This window comes from Cynocephalus volans, chromosome 17, assembly GCF_027409185.1.
Source record: "Cynocephalus volans isolate mCynVol1 chromosome 17, mCynVol1.pri, whole genome shotgun sequence".
In the NCBI taxonomy this organism is placed as follows: Eukaryota; Metazoa; Chordata; class Mammalia; order Dermoptera; family Cynocephalidae; genus Cynocephalus; species Cynocephalus volans.
Window position 1 is genome coordinate 24,480,153 of NC_084476.1, and position 16,019 is coordinate 24,496,171.

The window sequence follows — 16,019 nt, forward strand, 5'->3', positions numbered from 1 at the left end:
CAGCCCTCTCATCAGGTAGAGCTGGAAATGTAAGTATATATATGAGCCCATGCCTACACCCAAGTCTATATTTAACTCTGTTATATTGCATGTTATAGAATATATCCATAATTTGTATCCATATCCATAAGTTATAGAGTTTTCAGTGAGGATGACTGTATTATGGTTCTCCAGAGAGACAGAACCCCTAGAATATCTATTTATCTATCTACATTAATGTAGAAATAGAGATAGAGATAATATGAGAGGGGATTTATGGAGGCTGAGAAGTTCCGTGATAGGCCGTCTGCAAGCTAGAGAAGCAGAGAAGCTGGTAGCATGGCTCAATCCACGTCCAGAGGCCTCAGAATCAGGGAAGCCAATTGTGTAATTCTCAGTCCAAGTTTGAAGACCTGAGAACCAAGGGAGCTGGTGGCACAAGTCTTGGAGTCCGAAGGCTAGAGAACCTGGAGTTCTTATGTCCAAAGGCAGGAGAAGAAAGGTGTCCCAGCTCCAGAAGAGAGAGAAAGAGAATTCCTCCTGCCTCTGCCTTTTTTGTTCTTTCTGGACCCACAGCTGATTGAATGGTACCCACTCACACTGGGTGAGGGCAGATCTTCCCTACTCAATCCACTGATTCAAATGCCAATTTCTTTCAAAAATACCCTCACAGACATACCCACAAAGAATGTTTTACCAGCTATTTGGGTGCCCTTTAATCCAGTCAAGCTGATACCTAAAATTTACCATCACAAGGAACTGCTCATTCTAATGGGAATAGAGGGGTACCTCCTGTATCCCCAAACCAAACCAAGGTGGACACTTAGCAGAATATCCAAAGGATTTTGTGAAAAGGTGCTGAGAGAAAGCATACCTTACTAGCCAGCTGTCTAATCACTGGAATCACTTCACAGTCACTTTCTACTCCGGTATCTCAGCCAAGTCATTAAAAGTTAAAACAAGAATATAAGCCATTGATATCTAGTCCTCAAGCTGAATTAAAAGCAAAAAAAAAAAAAAAAAAAAAAATTCAATAATGCACAGGCAAGCAGAGAGAAGATCTGTGAGCCCTTAACTCAAATTATTATTTAGTAAATTGCAGATCAGAGTAGAACTGCCTTCATTAAAAAAAAAAAAGTCACCCTTCCTTACACAAGGAAAACAACAGCAACAACAAAGACACACTAGCAGAGACACATGTCAAACAAACAAAAAAACCTAAACTGCAAATGAAGTAGAATAATATAACATGTAAAATCATGAAAATTATACTTTTAAAGGAGAACAAATATGGATAAGAAAATGTAAGGCAAAATACTTCTCTATTCTATTTAAGTAAAGAAGACCTCCATAAAACAAGGGATTTTAAAACATAGCTAAGACAATAGTATGAGATTAAAAAAGCCTGGCAGAGCTAATGAAAGAAAATATGGAGAAAAACAAAATTATTATATAATTTAAAAACACATTAAAAATAGCAAGAAATCAAACTAATACTGCAGAAATCCGAAATATGGTTGGAGAGGATAGGCTTGAGAAAATCATACAAAATATTAAGGAAAAAGACAAACATATGACATTAAAGAAAAATATGAAAGTGATAGAACAGAGATCCAATAAATAACTAATTGGTAATATTGAGGAAGAAAATAGAACAAGTTTAACAGAAACACAAAAATTTAACACAATAAATAATTTCTGAAACAAAAGAAAGATTGCCTGTGCACAACCCATTTCATGCATTCATTTAATAAAATACTGACTGTCTATTATGTGCCAGGCATTTTCTCAGTTGGTAAGAATACAGCAATAAACAAAAGACACAAATATTACACACAAATATCCTGCCTTCATGGATTTTACATTTTAGTGAAGGGAGATGAACAATAAATAAAATAAATAAATTATAAATGTTAGAATAAGGAGAAAAATAAATAAAGGCAGAAGATAGCCAGTAGGGAGGAGGATGCATGAGTTCCAATTTTAATTTACAATAGGGTGGTCAAGAAAGGTCTTACTAGGAAAATAACATGAGAAAAATATGAAGAATTCTAGAAATGAAGGAGTAAACCATGCAGAGAACATTCCAGGCAGAGGAAACAGCAGCATGAAGGCTGGGAGATGGGGACTCGCCTGGTCTTGTCAAGAAATAATCTGGTGTTCAAAGAACAGTTCAAGGCTAGAGAAATTTGGTAATCATCAGCCTGTAGATGGTTTTTACAATCTTGAGATCAAGAGAGTGAATTTAGTAAGAGAAGGTGGTCAAGGATTGAGTCCTGAAGTACTTTAAATTATGAGGTCTGTCTCAGTCCATTTTGTGGTGCCATAACAAAATATCTGAGACTGAGTACTTTGTAAAGACCAGAAATTTATTTTCTCACAGTTCTGGTGGCTGGGAAGTTCAAGATTAAGGCACCAACATTTGGTGTCTGGTAAGGGCCTGGTCTCTGCTTTCAAGATGGTGCCTTGAATGCTGCATCTTCCAGAGGGGAGAGATGCTGTTTCTTAGATGACAGAAAACAAAAGAGGGAAACTCCACTCCTGCACACCCTTTTTATAGTGGCATTAATCCATTCATGAGGGTTCCACCCATTCGGCTGCACCTCCCTATACAATTGTATGGGGGATTAAGTTTCAATATGAGTTTTGGAGGGGACAGAACTCAAACCATAGCAAAGTCAGAACCAGCAAAGAACACAGGAATGGCCAAAGAGGTACAAAAACATGACAAAAATGTAGTGTCCTGGGAACCAGTGAAGGAAGTGTATCAAGAAGGAGGAAGTTGTCAGATGATTTAGATGGGGTCTGAGAACTGCCCATCAGGTTGTTTCTAGAAAAATTAATGGATAATAATTCAAAATAAGACATACCCTAAAGAATAATCTAAATTTCAAAGATGGAGAAAGACTGCTTTAAGCATTTGCCCAAAGATGTAATTTACATAAAAGGAAAAATTCAGACTGGCTTCAGTATTTTCCAACATAGATTTAGATGCTGAAAAAGAGTAGAGCTATAGCTACAGATTTTTCTGTTATTTTTCTAAGTTAAAACTTTAGAAGATAAAAAGTTTTGGCTTGGAAAAAGAAGAGAATATAGAAGGACTTGGGAAACAAATGACCCATGATCCCTTCTGCTATGGCTTGAATGTATCCCCCAAATGTTCATGTGCTGAGAATCTAATCCCCAAATACATGTGTTAATGGTATTTGGAGATGGGGCCTCTGGGAGGTAATTAAGATTAGAAAAAGTCATCAGGGTGGGGCACCCATGATAGGACTGGTGGCTTTATAAGAAGAAGGGAGACCTGAGCTTACACACATGCTTTTACTCTTGCCATGTGATGCTGTCTGCCATGTTATGATGCAGCAAGAAGACCCATACCAGATGCTGGCTCTGTGCTCTTGAACTTCCCAGCCTTTGGAACTGTAAGAAATGAATTTCTTTTCTTTATAAATTACCCAGTCTATGGTATTGTTACAGCAACGGAAAATGGACTAAGATGCCTTTTTGGGGGGAGGTTGGGGTGTGGCTCGCTAGAATGAGGATTGAATCCTGGACCCTGGTGTTACCAGCACCATGCTCTAAACAACTGAGCTAACTTGCCAGCAGGACTAAGATAACTTCTAAAAAAACTTCTTAAAGATATAATTCCGCTGAGAGATGAATCAAAATTAATAAGGAAAAAAAAACTGTCGATGAGCATTAAGCCACATAACAGAGAATTACGTCTAAATAAATGTGAATATTTATAAAATTTAATGTGATGGTTATAATTTTGATAGAAATGTATGTAGTATAAAAATAATAATACTTGACAAAATTGACTACAAAGAAAGGGAAGAATTCTGACAGAACTAGCGTGAGGGATAATTTTTTCATTTCTCGGAATGTAGTCAATAAATATATTTTTGCTTCTGAAGTTGATGATTTAAGTATATTATTTAATATTTTAAAATAACCACTAGTGGAACTAAAAATAGATCTTATTTGCCAGAGGAAGTTGCCATAATTCTGATAACAAAACTGAAAGAGTCCACAAAAAACTCTAAAGCAATTCTATTTATTGAGATATACATTTTTTTCTTTTCTTTCTTTTTTTAGTATTTTAATTTTTTTCTATATCTTTTCAAACTGCAATAAAAATATTAGTAAAACAAACATACCAATGTATTTTAAAAATACACCTTGACTAAGTAGGGTTTAGTTTGTAAATGTGAGAATGTTTGACATGAAGGAAGTCTATGATTATAATTCACTACATTAAAAGAAATAAGGAGAGAAAAACAAACAAACAAAAGAAATAAGGAGAAAAACCATATAATAATCTCTAGATCATATGCCAGATATCATCATATGAGACAATCTCAAATGCCAAAACTCAACATCTCCATAATGTATTATGAAATTGAACATCTACCTGATGAAATGCTTAGAAAACTAAAAATAAAACTTTCCTTTTGTCACTAGTATGCCTTTCATACTAACACTTAATAATCTCACTTTTTATCAAAAGGAGAGATAGGCCTCTGGCCCAGAGTCTTCAGAAAACAGAATCTAGTTAGAATTTAATAACATTTTCTGTTCTTACTGTATTTATTTGTGTTTATGACAGGTGTTATGACAGGTGATACTGATTCTACATAAATTATTTAAGTAAAAAACAAATGAGGTGATTTAAGGAAAAATGTTAAGTAAACAAGAGTAAAGATGGTACATGGATAGAGCAAGTAACCTGGATGTTAAAGTACTGAAATGACTCAACTTTGAGAAACTCCTTCAGGCAAATGTTTCTTAAATGGCCTGTGAATACATTCATGGAGATCTGAGGCTTTTCTGTAAAATGTTTTAATTGTGAAACAAGAATGTTTCACATTTGTGTTTGTAATTTCTAAAACTTTACATAATTATATTCTGGATCATGTGGATAGCTATGTTACAACAAAGTGCTGTCATGTGCATAATAGTACCTATATTTATATTTATATTTGTTTTTTTGATTGTCTTGAGCTAATGAGAAAAGAACAGAGGAGTTTGGTATATAAATGATGCATTTGATTCAGACAGAGGGCAAATGATTTCATGGCATGCTAAGTAAGAAATGAAGGTATATAGAAAGTTATTGATACAGTTAAGTCTGTCACACTACCCACTATAATGAAGTTATATCCCAGCTACTATTCAGCTAACATTCACGGTTTGGCCCTACCAGTTGTTTACAGCCAATATCTAGTCTGAATTGTTGATGCCCGTTTAGTGCCAGCTATTAAATATTTTGTGTATCATGCATATCATTGACCACATAACTTTTGCTGTAGGAGTCAGCACTATATTCATGTTGTGAGCAAGGTTTGTTTTTTTTCTAGCCAAACAACTTTATCTTTTGAAATCAATAACTGTTCATTTGGATTTCTATTGGTTTTGGGATTTTTACATTTAACTTTTAAACCTATTTTAGTTTACTGTTGTATAAGAATCTAGTCATATGTTTCTAAATATTTAACTGCCAACATAAGAAAAGTATTTAAGCCAGTAACGGAGAGTATTTTCTTTATTTTAAAAGCAGTCCAGAAGTGTAGTAATATTACAGGGGTATATCTGTTTTAAGGAAACCGTAAAATTAAAATCTGTGCCTTTCAACATATGTAAATTTTACCTCAAAACAATAAAAAACAGGGCCAGCCCGTGGCTCACTCGGGAGAGTGTGGTGCTGACAACACCAAGTCAAGGGTTAAGATCCCCTTACCGGTCATCTTTAAAAAAAAAACTTTGGTATTAGATTTAACAGAAATAATATTTCTCTGTCATATTGCTACAAAAGTTTCTAGACACTTATTTTCACATTCTATTCCTGTCTTGTTAGGGACTAGTAACAGTTTGACCAGCACCATTCCACTGTCCATACTAAATAAATGATTCTCAAATTATGCTCTCAAGGAATTTTGTTGCTCTGTAAGCTCAGAATAGTAATATAAAATAATAATTATTGGGCTGGCTGGTTAGCTCAGCTGGATAGAGCATGGTGTTATAACACCAAGTTCAAGGGTTCAGATCCTCATACTGGCCAGATGTCAAAAAAAGAAAAAAATTATTAATTACTGTAAACATATTGAGCACTTACCATGTGCTAAATAACATTGTAAATACATATTGAGTCATTTAAACCTCTCAAAACGCTATTGTATAATTACTATTATTATCCCCAGTTTATAGTTCGGAAAGCTGAAGTACAGAGAGGTTAAGTCCTTCTCCCAGCTCACACTTTTAATAAGTACTGGAGATTAAGATTCTAACCTAGCCAGTCTGGCTCCAGGTCACCCTCTTAACCATTGAGAAAGAAAAGTAACTCAGAGCAATCTGAGTTTTGCAAGTTCTGCTAAATTTATCAGGACCAGAGAGACATGAGCATGGAGATTTAGTCATGTCTCCTTCACCCATATCCAGAATAATTGCAAAAAAGGCATGTTTTAGCAACAATTTCCAGATTAGGTGCTACCACCATCAGGTATAGATTACCTAAATGTTATCACTAGTGGTATGATGTGACCTTCACTCTTTTTTGTTGCATTTTTCCTGGAATTCACGACACGCAGAACAACGTATAGCCAATCAGTCACTCATGTTATTTATTTATTTATTTATTTATTTATTTATTTTTTAAAATTTTATTTCACTCATGTTATTTTAGTGAACCAATGTAAATTCTTGGCGAACAAATTTGGAACTGCCCCTTAACTTCTCCCTTTCTCTCTTTAAAAATCAATTTGAGCAGGTATTAGGGAGTAACTGGGTAAGGGACACAAAGAATAATTATAATTTGTAATGATGAATATGATAATAATATTGATCATCACATACTGTACACAAATACTGATAGTTAACTCTATCCCATAAATATGTATAATCAAAAAAAAAAAAAAAAAAAACCCAAACAAACAACAATTTGTTACTGCTGCCGAACAGAGCACATTTTCTTTCCTTTTTTGGGGGGGTGGGCATCTGGCCGGTAGGGGATGAGAACCCCTGATGTTGGTGTTGCAGCACTGTGCTCTAACCAACTGAGCTATCAGGCCACCCCCAGAGCACATATTCAAGGCAATGTGAATTTGTGTTTTTCCAGGCTGCAGTCCTCAACATTGGCCCCAATAAACTCATTGCTTTATATATTTGTGCCTCAGTTTCTTCCTTAGGTTGACACCACTATACAGTAGTATTCATTTTATTGCCTAGGCAGAGGAGTTCCTCTGATAAATAAGGTTAGTGGTTAGATGCCTTTCTTTCTCTATTTTAGTGGGAGTGGGGTGTCAAAATCAAATGGGGTTCGTCCTAGGATTTGAATATACCAAAGAGGTGAGAAAATCTGTATTTCCAAGAGATCTAAGTGGGGCTCAGGAGATTTCCAGGTTAAGAACTCACCCTCAGAGTAGAAAATGGGGGAGGTGAGACACCAGTTTTAAATACAGAATGTCAGAGCTTAAGGGGAATGAAGATTTTTAGAACACTGCAGAGATTGTTCTCTCGCCTGGCCCCCATGGATTCGTGCCTAAATCCTAAAAGAGGATTTTCTGTGAATAAAAATGGAAAGGGCTGTTTTATTAAAAACTCTGAGAGACACTGGGACCTAGGTGATACAGTATGATAAAAAAAGACAGGGTAAAGGAATCCCTCCCTTTTCAGGAAAGTGCTCCAGAAAATCCAATGCAGCTTTGACATGGTCTGGCAACCTGTACTATAGGACAGTCACTGGAGACAGCACCTTCAGCATAGACATAAAGGTCCTCTGTATCAGGCACTGGCCATGTTAGGAGATTCATGAAGAAATGATTACATCAGGGTCAGGCATGGGAAAATGGACGTGATTCAGTGAGCATGTAAGGAGTCACTTTCATGCTGCCTCCTCAAAACAGTTCGGAAGGACTTTGAAGAAAGACTCGTAATTCAACTAATTGGGCAGTGTCTGTCAGACAGTGTGTGTCAGCTATTATAACCTTGTTTGACTACCAAGGTGACATAGCCTGAAAAATATGAATTATACTCCCACACATTTTTCTTTTTTTTTTTTTTTTTTTTTTTTTTTTGTCGTTTTTTCGTGACCGGCACTCAGCCAGTGAGTGCACCGGTCAGTCCTATATAGGATCCGAACCCGCGGCGGGAGTGTCGCCGCGCTCCCAGCGCAGCACCCTACCAAGTGCGCCACGGGCTCGGCCCCCCACACATTTTTCTTAAGCCTTTGAAGTTTGCTACTGCTTAACTCTTGAACAAATAACAACAAATATTAAGGGAACACTCAGCCAAGTGGTATTTTTTAAATTTTATTTTGAAATAATCACAGATTCACAGGAAGTTTAAAAGATAGTATGAAGAGGTCCTGTGTACCCATCTCCCAGTTTCCCCCAATGATAACACCTTAATAACTATAGAACTACTGTGGACTATCAAAACCAGGGATTGACATTGGTGTGATCCATAAATCTTTAGACTTTCCACTTTTACTTGCACTTATGTGTATCTAAAGTTCTATGCAATTTTATCACGTGTAGATTCGTAGAATCACCCCCCATAATCAAGATACAGAACTGTTTTATCACCACAAATATCCCCCTTGCTTCTCTCTTATAATCAACCCCATCCCCCTTCATTCCCTGCCACCTTGTTTCTAATCTCTGGCAACCATATCTCTATAATTTTGTGTTTGAGAATGTTATAGAAATGGAATCATACAGTATATAACCTTTGAGATTGGCTTTTTTTCCACTCAGTATAATTTCAGGTGTTTCCAGTTTATGGAATACATGTCAATGATTATAATTTTGTATTTGTCATAGGATAAAATGATATTAAAATGTTCACATTCTCAGATTTGCCTAATGGCTGGTATTATTTCTCACCTTTATTGACATCTTTGTATTACTTTTTATCTTAAAAAATCTTACCTATAAACGTGAATAGGGTAATGTTGGTTAAATGTTAACTAACCACTGCATACTGGAACACCTTAAGACAAGTGTTCAAAGGTTACATTTTCTCCAAACATAATAGTGATATTGGGCTTGTGTGTGCGTGAGTGTGCTTGCGTGTGCATGTGTGAGTGTCTGTGGGGGTGTCTCATCAGATAAAGGTGTTTCAGGGGAATTTCTTAGGCAAATTAGAATAAAAACACAAGAAAGATAAAATGTTAGAAAATTTATAAACTAAATTATTTGTAACTGTTTTCTTTTTCAAAGTTTAGAGCAATCAGTAAATAGAGAAAATGTTACCCTCTTCACCATCGAGAAGCCAGTATGCAGAACATAAAGTTCTTATGCCAAGCTGGGTCATGTGGGTGATATCTGATTATTCCAGAAACTCAGAAATGTCTGCTGAAATTATAGAAGGTGATGACTCTTCCATGTCATGTATGCATATGGGAATAGCTAGGATTCTAAAAGTGGTCCTTCAAGAGCTAAACTCTATTATTTTTGAATCAGAGTGACTCATAAACCCATACAGCTCAATCCATAAGAAGTTCTTTGAATGCAGGACCAAGGTACAAGTGAAAGGGAAAGGTTTCACCTTATTTTCTATTGTAAACTGTTTTCTTATATCTAGGCTTCTGTTTTAAAGCTGGACTTTCTTTTGGAAATGCCTCTTACAGTTTTATTACTTTCAGTCAGGTGCACTGACCTTGCAGACTTTTCAGAATTATTAATTAGTATGGATAATGAGCTTCAGACACATTTCATATTTATTTATTTATGTATTTATTTTTGGCAGTTGGCCAGTAAGGGGATCTAAACCCTTGACCTTGGTGTTATAACACTGAGCTTTAACCAACTGAGCAAGCTGCCCAGCCCACACATTTTTTTTTAATAGTGAAATTTGTTAGCTATCTGAAGGCATGAGGGTAAGAAATACAAAAGTTTTATATATGTATACATATAAAAAAATTCCAAATTATTGGTACTGCCTTTTGGAATAATTCTAGCAATATTTACCAACTTCAAAATGCTTTGTTCTGCAATTCTACTTCTACTTCTAGAAATCTATTCCTCAGATGTAATGGTAAGTGTGCAAAGATGTTCATTCATACATGATATTTTCTGCAATACTGAACAATTAGAAACAAGGTAAACTTTCACTATTTTGCAAAAGGTTAAATAAATTATGGCACATAAAATTATGAAATACTATGCAGTATTTAAAAGAATTAAGTAAATTAAAAGTACTGTAATAAAAAAATCCCAATTTTGGGTGAAAAAAGCAAATAAAAAATGGTAAAGGTCTAGAAAGATGCACACAGAATTGTTACAGTGGTTATCATTGGCAGGGAGAGGTTTGGGAGGAAAAGAATTGTAACTTTTTTTTGGTGGCTGGCCTGTATGGGGACCCAAACCTGTGACCTTGGTGTTACAAGGTTGCTCTCTAACTACCTGAGGTAACCAGCCAGCCCCTATAACTTTTTAATATTTAATATTGTTTGAATTTTCCAAAAGGAGCATCTATGTTTATATTACTTGTATAGCTAAAAAAAAAATTAAAAAATTTTCATCAACATATATACCCCAAATACAGCAATAGAAAGACTACATCATCTACTTATCTTGCTGGTATTTTAAATTTCCATCTGTCAATGTAGTGTGGCAAGGTTTACAAATGCAACTTAATATTTGGACTTATTCAAAACAAAATATATTTGACATTTTGGAAAGAGGGATTGAGGTCAGATACAGTACTTAATTTTTTTATTTATTTTTTGTTTTCAAAAGATGACCAGTAAGAGGATCTTAACCCTTGACTTGGTGTTGTCAGCACCACGATCTCCGGAGAGAGAGAACCGGCCATCCCTATATAGGGATCTGAACCTGTGGCCCTGATGCTATTAGCACCACACTCTCCCAAGTGAGCCATGGGCCAGCCCTCAGATACGGTACTTTAAAAGTGAGCTCACCAAATTAGACACCCAAGCTGTTTGAAAATTGTTTTCTGCTAAAAAAAAAAGAAACTGACTGAGCAATCTATTTAACCATGATGGCTGGAACCTGATTTTCTTGTGTATTCCTGCAGTGACTGGCACATAGTAGACAATGAATAAACAGATTGAGTGATGCATGAGTTCACAGTTTAAGTCTTTTCAGTAGCACCTACTTATTTAAAAACAGGAAATAAGCAAGGATACATGACTGATTCTTGTTACTTTACTTGTCAAATGAGGAGGTAGAGGGGGTAAGCTCCCTCTTTCTACTTAGAAGGTTGCAAATTTGGTTGAGGACAGCGTTTGCTTAGTGGCTCACGTTTCGGAGATCTGTGAATAGAAAAATCACTCACTTTCAGAAAAAGACTATAAATGAGAAAAAAGGAAGCGTGTTGTCGCTAGTTACATATTCATATTTTATATGTAATATATAACTATACGTAACTACATATACTATATACATTTATATTTATATCAGACTAAAGGAAAGGGCTGTGGTGTAAACGTTTTCTGGTTGTAACATTGAGGACAAATCGCTCTGTTTATGTCTATATTTTCATCTGAAAAACGGGAATAATCCCTTTCTTGAAGTTCCCCCACCCTTAGGAGATGAATGAGTGAGTAAACTTTTATAAATTACTGGCAATATAATGGCACTCTATATTTGTGCAATGAATGTTTCACATAAATTCAACACCAGACGGTCGAGTCGAAAAGCACTAAAATTGTACAAAAATTCAAATGTTCTCTAGTCCAAGGCAGTCTTTTTCAAGACCTCACTCATCTTCTACCCAGGCACACCTATCAGGCTGGGTCCGGTCCCAGTGGTCGACTCCCAGGGACTGGCGGGTCCCGCACAGGCTGGGGGTCGCCTCCTCCCGAGTCTCGAGCCCGGGCTTCCTTGGGCTGCAGGGCCCGGGGCTCCAAAGACCACAGCCAAAGCCTGGCCTCTGGCCACGCCTCCGACAGCTCGCCCACTTGAGGCAACTCTGCCTCGGTTCTGGGGTCCTCTCCGGACACTCCTACCTACTCTCGGGAGTCAGATCACCAAGGATTTTCCCGCCAGCAGAAGGAGGTGTTCAAACTCGGCCACTCGGGTCGCCGAAGCCGGAAGGCCCGCGGGGCAGCGGGAAGGCGGGCGGGGCCGGCGGCGGAGCGTGCGGCCGAGCGGGAAGCACAAGGCGCGCGCTCCCGCGAACGCAGGAGGGAGGCTGGGGGCGCGCACGCGCGTCGGGATGAGGGCCTGGGAGGCGGGGTCTTACGGCGACGGCGGCAAGAGGGCGCCCAGGAGCCGAGCCGGATACCGACTTCGAGTCTGGCGCGGGTGGGCGCGAGCGTAGGGGCGGGTCCCGAGGGAGGGCGTCGACGCTAAGGGGGCGGGGTCAGGCGAGGCGGGGACGCGCTCGCGGGGTGGGGAAGGCGGAGGCGCGGCGGTGGCGGGAGCGTGCCCGGTCCCCGCCCCTGTTTCCCACTCTCCTTCCACCTCCAGCCGGTCGGGGCTTCGGAAGGGCTCCGCTTGCGCGTCCCTGGAGCCGCTCTTCTGCCGCCGCCTGCTCTCTCCGCTCGCGGTGAGCTCGTCAGTCTACGCAGTGTGCGTTCCTCCATCTGGGCCATGGATGGGTAAGTGCAAGGCGGCACGGCGGCCGCACCGGGCTGCGCTGGCCCCGCTTCCTCTCGGCGGGACTGGTCGTGGCCGGGGAGCCGGGCGCGACGCTGGCTGCCGGAGGAGCGGCCCTAGCCGAGCCCGACGGAGGGGCTTCCGGGAGTCTCCATTGGGATACCCGAATCGCCAAGGCGCTGTCTGCCTCTCTTTCCCCCACGCGGCGCACCCGTAATGTCCTCTCCTTCACACCCTCACGCCGGGAAGCGGAGGAAAGCCCGGTCCGGCCGCCGGTGCCGGCGTCCACCTTCCGCGCCCAGAGCCCGGGGAGCCCAGCCCGGCCCGGCCTCCCGACACTTCCTCTCAGAAAATGGTGCGCGGCGCTGGGGGAGGTGGAGGCGGCGCTCGGCGCGGGCGGGTGTCCTCCGGCTCAGGGAGTTGCTGTTTACCGGTGAGGTGAGGCGAGCGGTGGAGCTTTCCCCCGCGGCGAGGCGAGTGGCCGCGGAGTGGCGAACGGCTAGTGCACGCGTCGGGACACGTCTGGGCGGCGACCTGGTCCCGAACCAGGGCCCCGCGCGTGCTCTCGGGGCTGCCAGGTCACTGGCCGAGGTCTCCTGGCTTGTGCTGTGAGCTATGAGTACCAGGCGTCTGGACTTAGGGACCATGGACGCGACCCTCCCAGCCCCCTCCAAGAAACTTCGTTAATTCGCTGTCGTGCATATAAAATATTGTGTAGTGGCAATTCTCAGGGAGCTTTCAAGTGCTCAAAAATTTAATGCAGTCCGTGACCAAAATAAGATTTAGAATCACCTGTATAAATATTTCTCTGGGGACTCGGATATGGGTTGGGACCTGACATTTTAATGTTTAAAGAAACAGCTAGATTAGGATCTTGGTGAGTTAATTGAAGGTCGTAGTATGGGTATATCAAGATTTTAAAAAATCTCCAGCTCTGCTAGAGACTACAGATCCACTCATTTATTTCCATTATGCATTTGAGGTTTTGTTTGGCCTGTTCCCTACTTTTGATGGCAAGATTTCTGTAAGCCTCTTGGTTGTGGAATATAGGGAACTCGCTTGAACAGTAAAAGCCGTTTATATGTTGTCATATAGTTGATGATTGTTAGATTTTATTTATGGCATGATGTTTAAAGTATTGTTTTATTCATATTTAATGGAAGCTATTTTTATTGTTTAATTAAAGCTTTTCTGAGAGCATTGTTGAAGACTTATTTCACATTACCTTATTCAGTTACATTTTAAATATGCAAAATTTTGCGATTTTAATGATCTGTGTTATTATGCCAATATTTCAGTTTAGAGAGGCTGTGAAATTAGTATTTCATTATGTGTAGTAAATTGTTGGAAGGTTTGACTTCAGATACGGAAGCAGGCTAGTGTTTGTGTCGTAAAATTTATAGTTATGAGAGAGAGGACTCTTGAGTTTTGCGTCTTGACTGTTATACTCTTGTACAACTGTGTAGTGCAAACTTACTCTTTTTCATAGTATTTAAGAAGTTAACTCTCCCTTCAACCTATTTGTGGTTTTAAAGCTAAGAATGAGCTTATTGGCTTAAATATGTCGGGCAGTGATACAGATATTGGAAGGTAGGTTGATTTAGGAGTTCAAGCAGAATGATTTGCTCTTTTCATCAGGACCAGTAATGGTAGTATTGCACAAGCCAGTTTTTTATGCAGAATATATTAGAGTTATTTATAAATTAAATTTTACACAAATAAATTTCAAGTTTCAGAAGTCTGCAAGGAAAAATTTAAAAAACCACATGGTTATTGTTTAAAACAATTAAATTTACATCATTGAATAATCCAGAGTCATGTTTATTTACTTTTTATGAAGTAGTGATGACGTTGTATATTACTAACAATATATAGCATTTATTTGTAGCTTTCTTTTAGAAGATATGGAGACAAATTGTTTCTTTGGGGTTAGAAGAGGTGGATTTTTGTAAGGCAAAACTTTATATAGGGGTTTTTACACCCTGGTCTTAAGGAGTGTGGTTTTGAATACAGTGAATTTTTGCATTCAGCAGGCTAATTAAATTTCTACATTTTCCCACAGACTAAAAAAGGTCCTTTTTCCTTATATTGGATAGTTAAAAAACAGACCACCAGTCAACTTATCTTGCTAGTTCCTCCTCAAATCCCAACGGTCTTTTGTGTGTGTATGTGTTCATTTCCTCCTAAAAGATAATTCATACTTAAATACAGTTTTGATGTGGTAGAGTTTTTTTTAAAAAAGCAAATCTTTGAAAATTTTGATGTCTGAAATTTGATGTTTGTATTTATTTTAGTTCTGGGAGACTGTTTTAATTATATTGGGGGGGGAGTTTTGAGTGGTAAATGCAGATTTGCAAGATGGCTTTTTTATTCTGTAACATCCCTAGCACTGGTTTTGTTTCTTTTAAAACTGTGGACATGATAATTCATACCAGTGATTTAAGAGAACAGACTTTGGTGATCTTAAGTTTTGGTTTGGATTTGTTAAATAGAGGTAATGGATAAACACATACTCATTTTGTTGAAGCACAACTATCCTAAATACTATAAGATAATTTGTTTCTTACATTGTTATTAAGGCTTTGCTTTGTTATACTCTGCTGTTGCTAGACCGTCCCATCATTTTTCTTTGTATGAATATTTCACAATTCATCACATTCTTATTTTTATTTGTTATAATGCTTTTTCTTTTTTTTCTTTAATCTTATTATCTCTGTCTTTTAAAACTTGTTCTCTAACTTTGTTTTCCATTTTCTCTTTTTACTTTTTCCATACAGTGTTGTTACAGATCTTATAGCAGTCGGTTTAAAGGTAGGAATCTTTTACTATCCTTTCATAAGCATTTTTATATCTTAGTTTTGGCTTTTTTTTCCAATGGTGAAACCATTTCACCTGTTCATAAAATTATCTGTTTTACAGTGTGATAATAATCTTTCAGTTTTATTTAGCTCCAAAATAAGTAGACCTGTAGCTAATTTTGGATTTTATATATTTATAACAGGAGCTGTAGTAGTATATATAAAATGTGAACAAAAATTTAGCCTATCAGAATGTTTTTTGTTTGTTTTTGTTTTGTTTAAGAAGTTAAATGTAACCTACACTCTGATTTATCTTCCTTTCTTGTCCTTTCTTATATCCTCTCTTTCTCGTATGTGCTTATGAGTAATAAAATAATAATAGCAGCTGATATTTCTTCAGTGCCTACTATGTGCCACGTGCTTAACATGTATTTTCATTAATCATTATAACAATCCTTCAAGGTAGGTAATTAATATTCCCATTTTAGAGATGAAAACAAAAGGTTCAGAAAGTTTGTGTCCAAGATGTGATTCACTAGTATTCAAATCCATGTCTTCCTTGTTCCAAAGTCTGATCTTTTTTTCTTTATACCTAGCTGTGAGCAACCAGGGTTCTGTCTAAAAGGCGAACAGATGGAGAGCTAGATAACTAATATTTTACAGTGATTCTTTTCAG

General features: G+C 38.3%; 1 protein-coding gene across 4 annotated transcripts in view; it reads left to right on the plus strand.

The window, feature by feature from the left end:
• The first annotated feature begins 12,429 nt into the window (after positions 1 to 12,429).
• Positions 12,430 to 16,019, plus strand: part of PTBP3 (polypyrimidine tract binding protein 3) — a 99,834-nt gene continuing 96,244 nt past the window's right edge. For 3 of the 4 annotated variants that reach the window (XM_063081561.1, XM_063081564.1, XM_063081562.1), the window contains exons 1-2: positions 12,430 to 12,547; positions 15,323 to 15,356. In XM_063081561.1, the coding sequence (XP_062937631.1) occupies positions 12,540 to 12,547; positions 15,323 to 15,356 (42 nt within the window). In that variant the 5' untranslated portion in view covers positions 12,430 to 12,539. The remainder of the gene's footprint in view (positions 12,548 to 15,322; positions 15,357 to 16,019) is intronic. The other variant, XM_063081563.1, reaches the window with a different exon arrangement.